This window comes from Hakea prostrata, chromosome 8 (genome assembly GCF_041222555.1).
Source record: "Hakea prostrata isolate BN-2017 chromosome 8, UWA_Hpros_2, whole genome shotgun sequence".
Classification (NCBI taxonomy): Eukaryota; Viridiplantae; Streptophyta; class Magnoliopsida; order Proteales; family Proteaceae; genus Hakea; species Hakea prostrata.
Genome location: NC_142607.1, coordinates 6152759 through 6172493, shown reverse-complemented (window position 1 = coordinate 6172493; position 19735 = coordinate 6152759). Strand labels below are relative to the sequence as shown.

At 39.1% G+C, this 19735-nt stretch overlaps 1 protein-coding gene across 1 annotated transcript in view; it reads left to right on the top strand.

The window, feature by feature from the left end:
- LOC149006508 (golgin candidate 6-like) overlaps window positions 1-19735 on the top strand; it is a 29540-nt gene that overhangs the window by 7534 nt on the left and 2271 nt on the right. Inside the window, exons 5-16 of the mRNA XM_089165787.1 lie at window positions 7889-8032; window positions 8151-8224; window positions 8324-8393; window positions 8557-8610; window positions 8693-8788; window positions 13547-13597; window positions 13670-13756; window positions 14208-14321; window positions 14438-14509; window positions 18820-19005; window positions 19375-19478; window positions 19620-19668. Of these exons, the coding sequence (XP_089021913.1) occupies window positions 7889-8032; window positions 8151-8224; window positions 8324-8393; window positions 8557-8610; window positions 8693-8788; window positions 13547-13597; window positions 13670-13756; window positions 14208-14321; window positions 14438-14509; window positions 18820-19005; window positions 19375-19478; window positions 19620-19668 (1101 nt within the window). The remainder of the gene's footprint in view (window positions 1-7888; window positions 8033-8150; window positions 8225-8323; window positions 8394-8556; window positions 8611-8692; window positions 8789-13546; window positions 13598-13669; window positions 13757-14207; window positions 14322-14437; window positions 14510-18819; window positions 19006-19374; window positions 19479-19619; window positions 19669-19735) is intronic.

The window sequence follows — 19735 nt, the reverse complement described above, 5'->3', positions numbered from 1 at the left end:
AAACAACATCTAGTTGGCACTTCTAGAGATGTGGCAGTACACCATGTAGTTCTTATTGATGTAGCACGGGTTGTGAAGGATTACATGAAGGAAGGGACCAAGAGGAAGGCAGACAGAGAGAGTTAGGGTTGCACTGGTGATGTAACCCAGGAGTTAAGGGAAGATTTCAGTATTTTCTAATTAAGGAACCAACACTAAGTCAGGGTTTTAGGGTGAACTAGGGTTTTGATTAGGGTTTAGGATGGGCCTAGGGTTGCTGGTTTTGTAATTCTGAACTACTATTAATACTAAATTAGTAATTCAGATGCTGTCCAGAGGTGAGGGGGATGGGGTATGAAGGTTTTAGGGTTTCCTGAAAATTTTAAAAAAATTCTGCAACTTTATTCAAAGAAGATGAAGTGCAGAAAATCTCCAACTCCAGAAACGGGGCTGCTTTTGGAAAATTGGAATCAGGATTTCAGTCTAGGGCTAACGGCGACCTAAAGGGAGTGAAAAGGGGGAGGGGGGCCGAAGTTTGAGTTCTGCAGGGTGGCCTAGGTTAGGGAATGGGGTTTCTTACTACTTGGGAGGCAGGGGATGAAGGAGAAGGGCCACAGCAGCTTGGGGTGGTGGCCTAGGTTTGGGCTGCAACTAAAGGGGAAGGCAGGGGGAGGCAGGGGAAGGATTTGCAATGGGGTTAGGGCTGCTCCTAAGGTCTGAAAATGAGGGGATAGCTTTGTGAAGAAGAGAGAGAGAGAGAGAGAGAGAGAGAGAGAGAGAGAGAGAGAGAGAGAGAGAGGCTTACTTGGGATTGAAGGCTTGCAGAAATTCTGTGTTGAATGCTTGAATCAGTGAATGAAGATCATACAAACTGTGGCGCAGGGTGTTACTTAGGGTCCCATGACTTCTCAAGCTCTGGTTTCATTTAATAATCAAGACTGTCAATTACTAGAAAGACTCAAAATCACACTCATAAACAGTTAACAAATTAACTCAACTACTTAAGACTCCAAAGTAGGAAATAATTAAAAATAGAATTACTTTAAGATAAGGTCCCTAAAATTAGGGAACCATATTCTAACAACTCAACACTAACTTAAATGGACTATAACTCTTAAATTACCGACTCCATCTTCAGCCCCAAAAGGGGCTTGTAAAATGACCAAAATACCCCTGGGGTATTCGGCCAGCCTTGGATGCCTTATTGGGTTTGGTTTTGGGCCCAATTTTAAAGGGGGGAGGCACAATCCAGGATAGATCAATTGGATTAGGCAATGAGGCCTTCATATGGAGTTGGGGATGATTATAATGACCTATGATTGTGGCTTTTGATGTAGAGACAGCTGCTGAGGCTAGGGATTTGCACCCGCACAACATGAGTAGTAGTGCATTATTAGCAGAGGAGTAGGAGAAGAGTAGGGGTAGTCTAGAAGTTGGTGCCTTTAGAGTTGCAACAGCTGAACTATATGGGTCAAGTGGTGTATTTGGTGGTTTGTTTAGGAGATCATAGAGTCGAAGAGTACCAACTTCATAAGTGCTTACACAAAGTGATCCTATATTGGAGCAGGACTTGCAGTTGTTTAAAAGAGGGGGTAAAAGAGCCCAAAATCAGAGGTGACTGGAAGAATATGAAGGGGCTGGTTAAAGAATCAATTGTAAAGTGGATGCTCTTTAACATCATCCTAACTAACACCGCAGAGGGTCCGTATTACTAGACCATGATTAACACTATTGCTGAGGCTAGCCCTGGTTATAAGGGGCCCACTCCTTATAAGATCATGATTGTGTATCTACTTCAGAGGGTTGAGATTGATGACTATGTTGTAGATATGAGGCCTTTTTGGGAGAGTGATGCAGTAACCATCATGCGTCATGGATGGGCTGGTGATGTATCCTGGGTTGGGCTCCCCAAAAATTGGGCCAAAAAACCAGATCCAACAAGGCATTTAAAGTTGGCCAAATACCCCAGGGGTATTTTGGTCATTTTTAAGCCCTCTTTTGAGGTTGAATATGGGTCTTGATAGAATCCCCTCAAACCAAGGGTCAAGGATCTATTTGTATTTTTCTATATGAGTCAGTAGTTTAAGAGTTGCAGTCCATTTAAATTAGTGTAGAGTTGTTAGGATAGGGTTCCTTAATTTTAGAAACTTTATTTTAAAGTAGTTCTATTTTAGGTATTTCCTAATTTGGGGTTTGAGTAGTTGAGTTAAATTGGTATTTATTTGTGAGTGATTTGTTTGGGATAGGGTTCTCTAAAAATTAGAAAGTAGAAACCTTGTCTTAAGTATTGGTTTTATTTTAGTCAGGTTCTAAAATTAGAAACCTTTGTTGAATCCAATTCAATTGTAAAGGCTATAAAAGGCTATAAATAGCCTAGTCCTTCATGTTATTTCTCAGTTTTGAGTTAATGAAATTATAAGTTTAACAAAGACTTGAGAGAAGTCATGGGATCCCTAGGAGGGGTGACCTGCGGCTGGGTTTTGAGGTTTGTTTCTGCAATTTTCAAGTTGTTTCTTTTTCTTCAAGCACTCAAACAGCAAGCCAGCAACTACTACAAGCATTCCACTCCAGATCACTGCAAGCTTTCATCCACAAGTAAGTTAGAAGCTTCCCAAACCTTTCCCCTACATCTCCAGCCACTCCTTACCCCAACCTCAAGCCAACCATAGCCTTTTCCCCTTCTCCTTCTTCTTCCCACATTTTCAGATCCCACCCCAACCAAAACTTCCTCATTCCAGCCCCAAAACACCCTAGTACACCTCTTTAGGATCACCCAAGCCTTGGGACTTCATCATTACTCTTAGCTTCCCCAAAGCCAGCCCTATTCCCCTAAGTTTTGAGAGGCCTGCAATTTATCTTCTTCCTTGGATTTGCAGAATTTTCAGAATTTCCAGAAATCAGAATTTTCTTAATTTTTCCCAGTTAAACCCTATTCTAGTTCTGACCTGCACAACCAGCAAGCCTAACCTCTCTTTTCACCCTATCTGAAACACCCTAATTTGAGCCAAAACCCTAGACAAAACACCTAGAAGCCCTAAGCAGTGCTAGTTCTTATTAAAGAGGATCCTGGATATCCAACCCTAAGCCTTGGGTTGCGTCAGTCGCTATAACAAAAAAGTCCATCAACTTTATAGTATGCTGTCCTGGGAAGATACTTTTTTATGAGATTAGTGGATGCCTCTAAAGAAGTGAAGGATCATAGCATAGTTAAGGCCTCACCTAGGCGTCCGGATGCCTTTGGAGCGCCTCAAATCAGCTGTCGCTTTATTTTCAGGCAACAAAGCGACCGCCTTGGGGTATGAGAGGCATTGCCTCAAGCCCCTCGGATGCCTTATACCCCTAGGCGTCCACTTTTTTTTTTTTTTTTTTTTTTAAATCACATGAAAGATGCCAAATCGAAGGCATATATTGAATTACTTATTAGATTCCAATTGTAAAGTATTTATTGTTTGAACCTATATGCATATTTATAATGACGCTATATGTGATCAAATGTTAAAATTTAAAATAAAAAAAAAACCAAAAGAGAATAAGTTCTTCACTCGGGTCTCACACTCTCACTCTCACTCTAAACCCTAATCTCTTTCTCCCTTCCTCTCTTCTTCTCTTTCCATTCCTGCGACGACACTCTGGCAAGTAGCGGCCAGCAACAGTGACTTCTTCTCTTCCTTTCTTCCCGCGATTTTTTATTTAGGACCTACCATGTGTGGTTTGTAGTATGTTAGATGACTTGAGGTAGGCTAATATTATTTGTTTTTATTGTATAAGATATGATAGATTTATAATGAATTAGAGTGAATGAGATGTACACTAAACATTTCACTTAAAACGCCTCAGTCGCCTCAAAAGCGCCTTGGAGGGCGCCTCATCGACTCATCACCTCAACTAACCTAAACCGCCTCGCATGGCCTCATCGCCGTGCCAACTATGCTACTGATGGAGTTGCCACAAGCAATCTGGAGGTGCTGATGGTGGTGATCGTGTGTGCTGGTGGATATCAAGAGCATTATGTGATTCTAGTGCTACAATCATCAAGCCCCATCAGATTCACTGGGAGACGCGGTATACATGTGCCACCTAGGATACAGATCATGGTAGTGTACCTCTTCACAGGAGCATGCCATCCTTATCCATTGGGACTAAGGGTCACTCGAGAGGGCCCCATGGCTTGTTATAGCCCAATACACAGTCAGACGCGGGCATTGATAGCTTATTAGGCTCTATTTGTGACATTAGTATTGGTGGGAGTGCATCTCGGAGGGGCTCAGAGTAGAGTGGGTCATATTTCTATGGTGGGAGATCTCGTGCGATATCTCGCTATTTTGGGATAGGAAACGAGAGGAGAGATGAGATTTGAGAGATGGGAGATCTCGCCACGAGATCTCACTATATCCATAGTTGTTAAGGCGTCGCCTAAGCATTGCCTAGGCAATGCCTAGGCGTCCGAGCACCTTAGAAGCGCCTCAAATCGGTGTCGCCTCATTTTCAGGCAATAAGATGACCGCCTTGGGGTATGAGGCATTGCCTAAGCGTCGCCTCAAGAGCCTCGGACACCTTATACCCCAAGGTGTCCGCTTTTTTTTCTTTTTTAAATCACATGAAAGATGCCAAATCAAAGGCATATATTGAATTACTTATTAGATTCCAATTGTAAAGTATCTATTGTTTGAACCTATATGCATATTTATAATGACACTACATGTGATCAAATGTTAAAATAAAAAATAAAATAAAAAAACAAAATCGAAAGAGAATAAGTTCTTGACTCGAGTCTCACACTCTCACTCTAATCCCTAATCTCTTTCTTTTCCATTCTCGCGACGACACTCTGGGCAAGTTGCGCGACGATGACTTCTTCTCTTCCTTTCTTCCCGCGGCTTTTTATTTAGGACCTACTATGTGTGGTTTTTAGTATGTTGGATGACTTGAGATAGGCTAATATTAGTTTTTTTTTTCATATAAGATATGATAGATTTATAATGAATTGGAGTGAATGAGATGTACATTAAAAATTTTACTTAAAACGCCCCAACCGCCTCAAAAGCGCCTCGGAGGGCGCCTTATCGACTCATTGCCTCAACTAGCCTAAACCGCCTCGCATCGCCTCATTGCCGTGACAACTATGACTATATCTAGGCGAGATCTCGCCATCTCTGGTTGAACCACCTAGTTTAGGGGGTTTTAAAACCCTCTATTTTGCTTGAGAGAGGCGTAATCTCTCTCTCTCGGCAACCCTCAAAACTTGTCGGAAACTTGATTTTTGGCCGGAATTTGTTGGGGATTCAACTTCTAAACATCCTTAACACATCTACAACATCAGATTATCATCATTCAAGCCTATTTCAACTAGATCTTCAACAAAGGTAAGATTTTTCCCCCAAATTTGAATTTTTTTCAAATAGAATGTTCTACAATGGGTGTGTGAGTCTAGTATAATATAAATATATGTTGATCTACTAGCTTTGATCTACATTTTCATGGAAACAAATTTATGGATTGTGAACTTATGGATTATGATTTATGACTTACTAAAAGTCTAAAACTTCTTATGGTTGTAAAATTTTGAAAACATTTAAGTTCTTTGATAGTTTGATGTGTAATGTATTTGATACTTGATAGTTGATAACTTGAATTACTTGATATCTCTACATTACATGTTGTCTAACCTTGCATTTCACAGCATTTCGGTTTTACATATAGGGTTGACTTAGAAGATATACTTATGGTTATTTTCTCACAAATCTAAGGCCACCAGTGTGTTCAAAAGGCCTTAAAAAGGCTAAATACCAAGTTCAAACCCAACCGGGGCCCTAAAACCCACCGATATGGCCACCGAGTTTATGCCAGAAATTTTATATATCTTGATTGAGATCTCGCCATCTTGGTCGAGATCTTAGTATTTTGAAGTGGCGAGATCTTGCTCGAGAGCGAGATCTCCCATCATGCATATTTCAACTCATATGGTTAGATGGTTGGAATGAGGATGCCTGCTCCATCTTATTCTAATGTTGACTATGGTTCCCACTCACAGTTTGAGCCATAGTATGGCGGTATGGGAACTTCCTTTGTTAATAAAATGTTCTTTTACCCTATCCCTATCAATGCACACCAGCCAACACACCCATATAATCCTTTTGATTGTGGGATGGTGGATCAGTCGGTCATCATAGACTAGCGGTATAATGACCCATATTCTAGGATTGGTTACCTTCAGTTTGCTGATGATGCCACATACATAGAGGTGGTGTCCGATTATGTCTGATACTTCTTAGCTTCTATGTCGTGGGATGCATGTGGCACAAACTAAGCATAATGTGCGTTGGGTCCAACGGACATACAGTTGGATTGACACAAGTTGACGTAGCATCTTCTAGTAGCCTAGGTCTCACTGATTCATGATCTTGTATTTGTTATGTAACTTATTTTATGAGCCATAACTGATGAGTTGCATTGATAGTGTCTTGTGATATACTGATATGTTAGTTGTAATTGAGTTCTGAGTTTTTGAACCACAGATATGATTTCTTGTATTCTCATCTTTCTTGTATTTGTTCTTGCATTTCAACGAGAGTTTTGATGTTTTCTTGTAAATCCATGTTTGCATTCGTGAAAATACATGATCCAGTTTCGTCTGTCTACAGCTGGGATGTGGGAATCAAGAAAACCAGTTTGTATTCTGTTCTAGTAAAAAATAATATCGGAATTGTGTTTATTATTGGCATTAAATTAGACTGTACACCATAAACCAAGGGAAAAAACCAAAAACCACTGAAACCATCAACTAATGTACCATGTTTCAGTAAAATTTCAACAGAAATTTCAGACATTGCTTACAAGTCTATAACTGCACAAAAGTCCATGGAAATCTAGTGAAATTGATCTAGTACTGATCTGGAAACACTACCTTGGACCTACTCAGGGTTCATTTTCAGTGATGGGTCTAGTAGAATTCTAGGGATTTATTTTGGAACTATCCTGTCAATTTTATGGTGACAGAAAGCAAGAAAGAGATATGATGATTTTTTGGAGAAAGAGAATCATGAATCACAACATGAGGGATAGGATGTTGTGTACAACTCCTTCCCTTCAAGGGCAGCAATAGGCAAATTCAAGTCATCAACATAATTAAGGAGGGATAGGTTAGCAGATTCTGATAAAATAATGGGCTGACACAGAACCAAGGGAATCAAATGGTATGTTGTAACAACTTCTGGCCTCTTGTGAGGATGAGCGTACACTATCCCATATCTTATGTCAATGCCTTTGTTAGTGCGCAGTCTTCCCAGTGCATAGAAGAATGTATAGGAAGATGAAAATCAATCAGAGAAGAGGCATAAAACACCGTCGAGAGGGACATCCATTAACACATAATCACTAGATGAACCCCAAAAGTGGTGCCATGGGAGATTCAGAGTATTAAGGGGCAGGCTCATGGAACGCATCATCCATAGAGATGTAGTGGGTGGGATGGCATACTTTTGGTTGCATAGTCTTGCATGAGAAATTCACACCTTATTCTTCATTAGAAACCTCTCTAGATTGTTCACTTTGTCCATACCCACATCAGTCTGGCTCTGCGTATTTCAGATTTTCAAGCCCCTTAAAACTTAAGAATTTTCCAATTAAGAATGAATGAGAAAAATGATTTTTCTTTTGGGGGGGGGGGATGTGTTACTCATTTGGGGTTGCCAGCTTTGCCCTGTGTAAATATATTTATGAACAAGATTGCTAGTCCATTATCCCCTAAAAGGCAATATTTGGGAACTTCTGCTCATCTACAAAGATGGGATATTACTATTATTTCTTTACTTTCCGGTAATCAGTTCTGTGCTCTTTTTGTAAGCATGTTTTTACCTCGATGATAGTATTTAATGTGACAAATAATATGCTTTCAATCTCATGTGTGCAGGTTCGGGGTGCCTTGGAAACTCTTGTAAGTGCCGTGACTCCTATTGATCATACACGGGCAAAGAAAGAAGTCCAAGCAAGTTTAATGAACTCTGATTTGCTCTCAAGAGAAGCAGAAAACATTTCTCTGCTTCTAAGTTTACTGGTGAGATAGTTCACTATTCAATTTCTCTAGATATATTAAATGATCTTTACATTGCATATTGGGTTTTGAATGCGTGATGGACCTAGGTGTAAAATTCTGTCCTTCTGGTACTTTGCAGTCAGAGGAGGACTTTTATGTTCGGTATTATACGCTTCAAGTTTTGACAGCACTTCTTACACATTCTCGCAATAGGTATCCTGCTTTCAGCCACGATAGTTATTTTTTGATGTCTTGTTTCAATTGTTATCCAATGCCTGGAATTCATATGTTGCTCTGAGGTTCTTGTTTCAGGCTACAAGAAGCAATTCTTACCACTCCTCGGGGAATAACACGTCTTATGGATATGCTTATGGATCGTGAGGTATGCTTCTTGTTTGTTCTTAAAAAGTCCTGTTCCGAAGCTTTGCTATAAAATAAGGGCAAAACTATTGCAAATCAATGCCTGTTGAGAGGTTCATCCACATGAATTTTTTTTATGCCAACTATGCCACTTCTTTTAAATTCAAATGTGTTACTATTGGCAGGTTATACGAAATGAGGCTTTGTTACTTCTTACTCACTTGACCTGTGAGGCTGAGGTTGTGTTTTCCTCAGCATCGTTGATAATTATTATTTGCGTGGTTTTTTCCCTTGCTGATCATTGAGCTTCATAATTTACAGGAAATTCAAAAAATCCTTGTCTTTGAGGGTGCATTTGAGAAGATATTTAGTATTATTAAAGAGGAAGGAGGTTCTGAAGGCGGTGTTGTTGTGCAGGTGATCTCCTAGGAACTTGAATTCGACATATAATCCTGTTACTTAGGTTACCATTATCTTTTTTGAAGCTTCTTGTTGTCAAAGTTAACCTTTTTGGGCCTAATTTAGTTCGATTAAAGGTTGTGTGGGTTTTAGATTCTTTTTACTGAGAGTGCTTCTTAGTCTTGGCATCCGATGTGCAATTATTAAAGTGCTGCGTGTTGCCCTTGTAGACTTTTATACCTGTTAGCCTTGCAGTTTAAGATGCTATTAGTTAGTAAAATTAGTTTATTCTTGCCAAATGGAAGAAAGAAAGTTCAGTTATACAAAACCAAAGTAAATATAAGGTATTCTTTTGGCATTTAAGGTTACAGGATAGTGAGGGAAATCCATAAATTTGAACAATATTCTTGTTTGGCATGAGTTGGAGGCTGTGTCCCTGATAAAGCAGATAGATGAGAGTATCCCTTATTGTTTATTATGCGAGTGCCACCTCAATGCTATTTAATCTGTCATTTATGTTGCATTTCTTCTTTGTAGTGCTGTTAACATTATTTGACAGGTGACACTAGGTGTGCTAATTTAAGTGCCTGAATCAATGTGGAGAAATGGAAGTGAAACCAAACTAACTTTTATTCTCTTCTTCCTTCATCTTTATAACAAGGCTAAAGTTTTCAAATTCTGGTCTGATTTTCACCCCTGTCAAAGTCAAAATTGTTTCAGCAAAATTGCTGGAATGTCAGTGAAATTTAGTCCCAGTTTGATGCCAAAGTAGTAGAAGTTTTCCCCTACACTGTAAGGAGTTCCCATTTATGCATGATTTACATGTTTGAAGAATTAGATAGGAAAAAAAAAAAAAAACCATAAAGTGCAAGTTTGGCTTCAAATAGGGCTGCAACTGGGCCGGGCTGGGCCGGGCTTTTGCAATCCCAAGCCCAGCCCTATATGTTCTAATCTGAGCCTATTTCCTCCCTGACCCTAGTTCAGGACCAAGGATTATTGTCCCTGGCCCTAAGCCCTACAGGGCCAAGCCAAGCCCATTCCCACCCTAATTGGGCCGGGTCGGGATGGGTTGGCCCTAATTGGCCATGGCCCTGACCCTGATTGGCCCTAATTGGCCCTGCCCTGACCCTGATTGGCCCTAATTGGCCCCGCCCGGCCCCCGACCCCGACCCCGATTGGCACTAACCCCGATTAGCCCTGATTGGCCCTGTCCCTAGCCTTTATTAGCCCTGATTGGCCCTGTCCCTGGCCCTAATTGGCCCTGACCCTGATTAGCCTTGTCCCTGGCCCTGATTGACCTTAGCCTTAATTGGTCCTATCCTTGGATCTAAAATATCAAATGTAAATTCATAAAAATAAAAGTATCATAAGTAAACTAAAAATTCAAAGAAATATAAGATGATTCAAGCTCATACAAAATGATAAAATAGTCAATAAGTTGATAGTGTTGCTTTAAACATAAATAAATTCATAATCCATAATCCATAATTTTATATTAATCTCTGAAAGTCTCTCATTGCTTTGATGATGGAAATTGAAAACCTCTCCCATTACTTTGGTGATGGAAATTGAAAACCACTCCCACTGATATCCTTATTCAACAAAAAAAAGAAATAAAATAAAATAAAAAAATCAAAAAATCAAAACTTTGTTGACAAGTAAATCAATGATAATTTAGTATTGATATTTCTTTGTAGTTAAAGAAATTATATTTTAGTTACAAACATAGCTATCTGTCCTTAATAAAATTTTTTTTTCCTGAAATATCACATTGGAGGCAAAAGAAAGATGTCAATATTCATGATGAGAAGGGAGTGTAGATTTGTTAGATATTAATTCTCTATATACTAGCTTTTATTATTTATAATATATTATCTCGCCTTAGTAAAAAAAAAAAAAATCAATGCTTGTTCGAAAAATAAAACAACAACAACAACAACAATAAGCCTTGTCCCAACTAAATGGGGTCTGCTTTAAAGGATTCTAGCCCCAATACTACCTTTAATAGGCCAAGAGATTAGGGCCTAAACTACACATATCCTTTCTCAAAGACCACTTCTCCTAAGGTTATCCCTAGCTCTTCTTTTTCCTTCAATATGGATTATATCACTTCTCCGTGAGGTGAGTATTTAGTAGGTCTCAGATTCAACGTGGCCATGCCACTTCAAACATTTCTCTAAGCTATATTACTTATGGGAGCAACTCCCGCACCAACTCTAATATGATCAATTAGATCTTATCCATCCTAGTTTGTTTGCCACTCATCCATCTTAGCATCCTCATTACTGCAATATTGAAGTTGATCTAAAAGATTCTTTTAACAACAACACTCATAAGCACGTACATCCCACCAAATCCAACAACTAATCCTATAAAATTTTCCTTTAAGCTTTAATGGAATACGCCGATCACATAAGACCCCGACGCACCTCTCCACTTCATCCACCCTATTTTAATTCTTTGGGAAACCTCATCTTCCAAATCACCTTTTTTACTTATGATTGAACCTAGGTACCTAAAACAATCACTTCAGGAATCTCTTTATCGTCAAGTATCACCACCTCATCATCCGCCGATCATGACTAAAGTTACAAATTAAATATTCTGTCTTCAATCTACTAAGTTTAAAGCCTTTTGATTCCAAAGCTAATCTCCAAGATTCTAATTTGGTATTAATCCCCACTTGGGTCTCATCAATCAACACAATATCATCCGCAAAAAGCATACACCAGGGACCTCATCTTGAATGTCTTTGGTTAATTCATCCATTACCAGGCAAATAGATATGGGCTTAAAGTTGACCCTGAGATGTGAGCCTAGATGTTATCGGGAATTCATTACTTTGTCCCCCCACTGTTCTAACACTAGTCGTCTAACCATCATACATATCCTTAACTATATCTATATATTTACTTGCAACACTTCTTTTCTCTAGTACTTGCCAAATTAACGCTTAGGGGACTCTATCATAAACTTTTTCTAGGTCAATAAATACCATATGAAGATCTTTCCTACATTCTCTATACCTTTCCATAAGTCTCCTAATTAAGACTTAGAGTTATATTAATGTTAATGTGAAGATTAAGGTAAAAATCTAATACATGATCAGGGTCAAATTAACATTAAGACTAGAGCCAAAATTAGGGACAAGATCGGGCCAAAATTTGGTGGATGCTTACTACATTGGTAATGAAGATATAATTTATTTTTATTAATTTTTTACAAAACATGATCATGTTTTTAAACTTTGACACGTGTCAAATATTCACCCATGTGGATTATAAATAATTCCTCTCCATATGGGTGGAGGGTCCAGACTCAAATCAGGGCCAAAATCATGGGCTTAGATCAAGACCAAGATTAGGGCCAATATCAGGGCCAAGATTAGGGACAAGATCAGGGTTAGGATCAGGGCCAAGATCAGGGCCAAAATCAGGGCCAAAATCAGGGCCAAGATTAGGGTCAAAATCAGGGCTAGAATCAGGGCCAAGATCAGGGTCAGAATCAGGGCCAAAATCAGGGCCAAGATTAGTGCCAAGATTAGTGCCAAGATTAGTGCCAAAATTAGGGCCGGGCCGGGCCGGGCCGGGATGGGCTGGGCGGGCCAGAGTAATCCCAGGCCCGCCCTTGGCCCTAGTTCAGGGCCATAATATTTTGGCCCTAACCCGCCCTTAGGGCCAAAATCTTTAGCCCAAGCCCTATTCGGGCTTAGGGCGGGCTTAGGGCGGGTCAGGACCACCAGGGCCAAACTTGCACCCCTAGCTTCAAACTTAGAATTGCTGGTGTGTAGAGTGGTCTATCATATCCTTTTCTTTAACCTATCGGTTCTATCTATACAAAATTTAGTTCTAAAACATGGCTTCAAACTTAGAATTGCTGGTGTGTAGAGTAGTCTATCATATCCTTTTCTTTAACCTATCGGTTCTATCTATACAAAATTTAGTTCTAAAACATGGCATTCAATGAAAACAATTGAAACATGCATTGGGTATGAGGAGCAACCAATTTGGAAAGCGTTCCATAATTAACGGTGTAAGACATTTAAAATTGCACAATTGTCAAAACGTGTCGTCATAGACAGTTATGGAATTTACAAATTGGAAACAATTTGTCATTCAATATTACAAGTTACTGGTTAGGCCTATGTCATGATGACATCAGGGTATTTGGAAGGGTCGAAACCACTGCAAGATTCATGCTGGTCCTGGGACTGATGAAACCATGTTTTTGGTTGTATCATGTATAATAGCCTAGTCATGCTATGCCTGAAGATTCTCTTGAAGCCCATTGCAGTAGTCCTATAGGTGGCATTGTCAACATATGCAAGACAATCCAATCTAGTTACACAAAGTTTGCCCATCAAACATCAAGCCTCGATAGCAGCTAAATGAAGGATTCTTGCAATAAATCAGGTTTCCAAACTCAAGAGTGTAATGGATGAAAGACTCGTATCAGTGAAATGAATAAAGCATTGGGTTCCATGGAAGAGGTTTGTATTGTTTACTTTTCAAAGGCTTTTAGTCTTGTAGATTTGTGTAGCCTTTTGTTTTGGTTTTTGTTGAAATGTGAACTTTTTGCCGGAATTTCGAACCTTGACTACTTTAGATTACCTCACTATCATCTTGTTTATCTTTTTCGGTGTATGCTCGGATTCCACGTGTATGTATTCTGATTGTTCTTTTTCCCCTAATCTCTAGACTTGTTTAACTGACTGAATTAATAGTTTCAGGAAATTATGAACTTGATAATGGCATTGCTAATATTTTATGTACACAGGACTGTCTTGAATTGTTGAACAATCTTATTCGAAATAATGGATCAAATCAGGTTTGTGGCTTTTGTTATTGTCAATTCATGTATTTCCTTAGTAGCAGGAATCATGCTTTTTGTTTATCTCAGGTATTAATGAGGGAAACTATTGGCTTTGAGCCATTAATATCAATTTTGAGGCTCCGTGGCAGTGCATACAGTTTTACCCAACAAAAGGTACAAAGATAAATTAAATAGTTTAAGATTCGTCTGTTTCTTTTGATTAAGAGAGAATTTTATTTTAACCAATATTGGTGAATCTACTTCTTCCTTTCTTCTTCTTCTTCTTTTTACATTTGTTTTCCAAAGGGGGTGGTCCCTGCCATTTAAATGCCTATTTGAATAATGTGCAGATTTTTATAATAGCATCATAATAAGTCAATACAATTTATTTTGGAAGCCTTTTTACCCCTTCCTTAATTAACATCTGGGAGAAAGACAACTGGCAGTTAAAAACATGAATGCAACTTCTCACTTCACCATTTGGGTGACAACAAGATTCACCCTTTACCCTAGTTTTTATTTCTAGATTTAGAATTTCATGGGATGCTGAGTTTATGTTCTTGCCTGTGCTTATATCATGTTTCTTTTTCTTTTATTTGCATGGAAAAACATAAAATGCTGGTAGGCTGTAAATCTGATTAGTGCATTAGAATCCATTGAGTTGCTGTTGATGGGAGGTCGAGAGGCTGAACCCAGAAAAGATGTTGACAGGTTGACTAACCAAGCGGTCTTGTGTCAGGTTCGCATAGAAACCTTTAATACTTTGATTACATCAAATGGCATTTTCCAAACCTCATTTTTTAAACTTTTGGACTTGGAAATGTCTCATTTGCTGTTATCTTGAATGAATTGTAGAAGAAGGTATTGGACTATCTTCTAATGTTGGGAGTTGAGAGCCAATGGGCTGCAGTTGCTGTGCGCTGTATGGTAAGATGAATATTTCTTTGAGGATCCATTCATATACGTACATATATAGCTCACCATTCAGAATTTCAACAAAATCCTATTGAGAAGTTGAAAATTTCAGTTAGGCCCAGAAAGGAAAAACAACTTAAAAATAAAATGTGCAAAATTTCTGTATTTTGATTTGAAATCTCTAAGAGGAATGTTGAAACTTTGGTTGTAATTTTGGAAGTACAAAATATTTTGGTTGAAATCTCAGAAGCTTTGATGATTAAGTGTTACTCCCATTCAAAGGGATGTATTAGATCGACTTTTGCAGACAACAACATCTTCTATGCAACCTCCAGTTGTATGTGCATATGACTTGTATCTCAGTGGATTAATGTGTTTCTTCAGTTTGGTGATCAATATACTTTAATGGGTACTCAGAGAATTACGCACTTTAGTTCCATTAAACTTATTTTAAGTATCAAACAATTGTATTTGGATTTTAGAAAGGTATGATATGATGTCTTTTAAAACTAGTACAGTGTGATGATGCCCTTTAGAAATTATGTACTTAAATATTTATGAATCTTTGACTATATGAATTAATGATTTACTTCATTCCTTGTTCGAAACTTTAAATTGCATACTATTCATGTCCTTTAGTACTCGATCAATGTGTGAGTAATTATGCATGAGTGTTCAATTGTCAATCAAGGGTGTGAATACAAAATACCAATTTAAGTAACTAGTTTTGCAAAATGATCAGTTAACTTTTAATAGTAAAAAATGGGGTTTCTATGAAGTTCCAAGCCTAAGACTAAACTGAAATGGAACACTAAATCTTGGCAGAAACATACCGTGATTATTTCAATATTTGTCATCTTTTTAGGACTTGCAATACTGAAATTAAATTTTTAACCTTCATATGGTTCAAGTTGGGGGGTTTTCCCTGAAGTACATGATTTTGAGTGGATGTCTAGAACTCCATTAATATTGTTGTACCATACAAAACAAACATAATCTTAGATCCTTCAAGAAAGGGCATTGTATCTAATGCCTCTTCAATGTAATGGCATCTATTGTGCCAAGCCAATGAGGGCATCATCACGATTCATATATAGAGGCCCGACATGATCAGGGAGGAAAGAGTGAGAACGATGTACATATTGTGATATGTAAATAGGCACATCAAGGAGCATGGTAAGAGATCTTGCTCTCGAGCGAGATCTCGCCACCCTGAAAAATCGAGATCTCGGTCGAGATCTGCCATTTTTTTTTGCGTCAACTCGGTGGCCCTTGGTTTGTTTTAAGGTACCGGTTGGGCAGAAACTTGGTAATTAGCCTATTTAAGGCCTTTTGAACAGGTTGGTGGCCTTGGATTTGTGAGAAAACAACCCTAAGTATGATTTCTAAGTTTTCCCATATTGTGAAACTGAAATGCTGTAGGATTAGGGAATGCAAGGTTGTACAACATGTAATAAGAACATTTAAGACATATAAATGAAAAGCAAGCATATCAAATACATCAAATAACTTAAATGTCATCAAAATTCCATCCATCTGAGTATCACAATCTCGACTTTCGAGAATAGAATGATAAAATTATACAGCCATTAGAAGTTCTATATAAGTCATTGACACATAAGTTCATAAGACAAGCAGAGAATGATTGATCTTCCTTTGATGTTGTAGATGTGCTAAGAGTAGTTGCAAGTGAAATTACAGTTGAAATCCACAAAAAATCCAACAAAAATTGAGAGTTCCACCGAGATATGGCGAGATCTCAAGCGAGATATCCCATTTTGCAAAACTTGATCTCTATCTTGTCTTGGTTTATGAAAAAGCCGAGATATCTCGCGAGATCTCCCACCATGTCAAGGAGAATATTTTCAACCAATGCCCTTTCAGAAAAAGAAAATAGAAACTGTACTTTCACTAAGTTGGCCTGTTGTGTGCTTTTTATCATTTGTTCATATCTTCTCTCCTATTTTAATGGTGGTCCATAGTGATGAGCTGAAACCAGCACAAGATGTTGCAAGTGAACTAAAGATTATCACCTTTAAGAGGCAAAGCTTCCCCAAATAGGTTTATTCTTTGTGAGAATATCTTAGGATATTATTCTATAAAGGGTGTACACGACATGGGTAAAATAAGGTGTGACAGAGATCATTCCAGATATGGAAAGAGATCTCATTCTCACCTACATGAAAAGTAGTTTGCTTGGATTTGTTAGGATTGGGTCAAGGTTATGTTAAGGGGAAGAGAGGAATTTGAGAAAGGGGGTGGGTGGTGCTAATAAAGTGTTTATCTTGGGCAAGCTTGCTTGCAGTAAGGGAAAGACTCGTAAAGCATTTTGAGGAGTGTATTCAGTTCTGGGAGTTTTGTAATGGAGTCCAATTGCTGAGTTTAATGCTTTGGTTATTTACACTTCATCTTCAGATCTTGTTTATGCAAATTGAGTGTTGTGTTTGTGAGTTTGATCGAATCTGTTTGAGGCTCAACCGCTCAAGACAAGTGTCTTAACAACATGGTATTAGAGCAGTTTCTATCCTATGTTATGGTTAGTCGCAGAGTGGAAGCCAGAGTGGAAGAACTCGAGACTACGGAAAAGGAGCTTTAAGTTTGGGTGAGTGCGATGGATTCTAAGATAGGATCCCGAGCCCAGCATTTGGAGAAGGTGCAGCAGAACAATGATGAATTCAGGGCAGGACTGAGGGCTCACCTGCTGCATGGAAAGGCTCTCGAAGTTGACTCACCAGCACCGGAAGTGACAGAGGAGAGAGGACCGAAAACACTTCAGCCAAGGACAAGTAATGATGAGCAGAAGAGGAGATGCAACAACCCGGTTTGTGTAGAGGAGGCTGTGTATCGCAGGGATTTCTTCCCACGGCAACTGGAGATGCCAATCTTCAGTGGAGAGGATTCAATTGGGTGTGAGATGAGAGCAAAGAGTATTTTTCAATGTCAGCGCAACAGAGAAACTATGAGTGGCAACCATCTACTTCGATGCTAGGGTGGTTCCAGTTCTGTGAGCTGCAAAACCCCATTGCTTTTTGATCGGAGTTGAAGGAGTAGCTGAGATGAAGGTTCAGTTCCCCTCAAATGAACACACCACAGGAGGCTTTGATTAGGGCTTACATAGGGGAATTCAGTCGCTGAGTATCAGAGCCATTTCTAAGCTCTTGTTGCTGTCACCGGAAATGGAGATAAAACCTGGCTGCAACGTGCCTTCCTATCGGGTTTGGTGAAGGAAATTAGGGCTGAAGTGAAGCTTTGCAAACCAAAAGGTCTGACCCAACTTATGGACCTGCCTCAATTGATTGAGACAAAGATTTGATTGGGGAGGTTCAGCCAAGCCAGCCCAAGCTTTACCAATCATGACAACAAGTGACCTGTCAATCCATGCCTTCATCTTCTCAAGCAGCGACAACTCCTACTGTGTGGACTAATCATTTTCATTGGTAACACAGGAAAAATTGAAAGGAAGATGGACAAAGGCTTATGTTTCTGTTGTGATGCACCATATTCGAAGACCCATCAGTGCCTGTGCAAACAACTTAGGTTCTTGCATTACATGAAGAGGGAGGGGAGGATCCGACGGCCACAGTGGGGAATGGGATGGTACACAGTGCTGGCCATTCTTGATGAAAGCTCGATGTCACCTTTAGGGCAAGTCGAAACTGAAAGGGGGAAGTAGTGTTAGGATATTATTCTATAAAGGGCATATACAGTATTGGTAAAATACAAAGGTGTGATGGGGACCAATTCCAGACATGGAAAGAGACCTCATTCTCATCTACATGAAAAAGTAGTTTGCTAGAATTGAGATTTGTTAGGATTGTTTCAAGGTTACATTAAGGGGAAGAGAGGGATTTGAAGGTGTGTGGGGGGGGGGGGGGGGAACCAAGTGTTTATTTTGGGCAAGCTTGCCTGTGGGAAGGGGAAGGCCCTTGGGCACTTTGAGGAGTGTATTCAGGTCTGGGGAGTTTTGTAATAGTCCAATTGCTGATTTTAATGCTTTGGTTATTTACACTTCATCTTAGGATCTTGTTTATGCTAATCGAGTGCCGTGTTTGTGAGTTTGATTGACTCTTTTTTAGGCTCAGGACAAGGGCCTTAACAGAATAATATCTTTTCTTTATACTTTGCACTTAATCTAGTCAAAAGAGCTTCAGGCACACCGAAGTAATAGAGTTAACTATATATATCATGATTTCACTTCTGTAATTCTTCATCTAGTTCCACTAAGAAGCTGTTAAAACTCATGGATGTAAATTGATACATATGATCACTAATAATTTTGGAGAAGTTCATGTGATGACTTTAAATATTACATACTCTTTCAGGCACTGCGCTGTATTGGTGATTTAGTGGCTAGAAATCCTCAAAATCTTGACACCCTTGCGAGTAAATTGCTTGGAGATGAACCAGATGTTGAACCAGCCCTGAATTCAATCCTGCGGATCCTTCTACATACTTCTAGTTCACAAGAGTTCGTAGCAGCTGACTATGTTTTCAAGTGCTTTTGTGAGGTTTGTCTCTTACAGGGAACTCAAACCTTGTAGTACTTCCAGTTTACAGGAGTTCATAGCAGCTGAATACATCTTCAAGTGATTTGTGAGGTTTCTCTCTGACAGTGAACTCAGACCTTGTAGTATTCGTATACTTTTATGTATGGCCTACTAAAATGTAATGAAGAAGCTGCCATTGGTTCTCTTAGATTGTTCTTTAATCACAAGGACACAGGAGAATTTAGTTGTGTACATGGGTGGAATTTTGGATATGAAATTAGAAATTATATATTGACCATGAAACAAGATACACTCATCTTCCTAATTGTGCATGGTCTTGGGGTGCCTTTTCTTGCTATTTTTAATAGGTTTCCACTTTGTTTGATTCAGACAAATCCAGATGGTCAAGCAATGTTAGCATCCACGATGATTCCCCAGCCACAATCGATGGCTCATGCTCCTCTCGAGGAAGATGTCAAGATGTCATTTGGAAGGTTTCATTTCAACAGTCTTGGCTAATTAAGTTTGTTACTGTAATTAGAAATTCTACTTGTCATCCTTCACTATCTAAAACTTGTAATTGGCACTCATTTGATGTTTATCTTCCTTTTTAACTGTTTGATCTTCTGTGGCAGCATGCTGTTACGTGGTCTTTCTTTGACTGAGACTGATGGAGATCTGGAGGTAACACAACTCTCAGTGAATATAGATTAGCAATCCCCCCCCAAACCCCACCCAGAAAAAAAGAAAA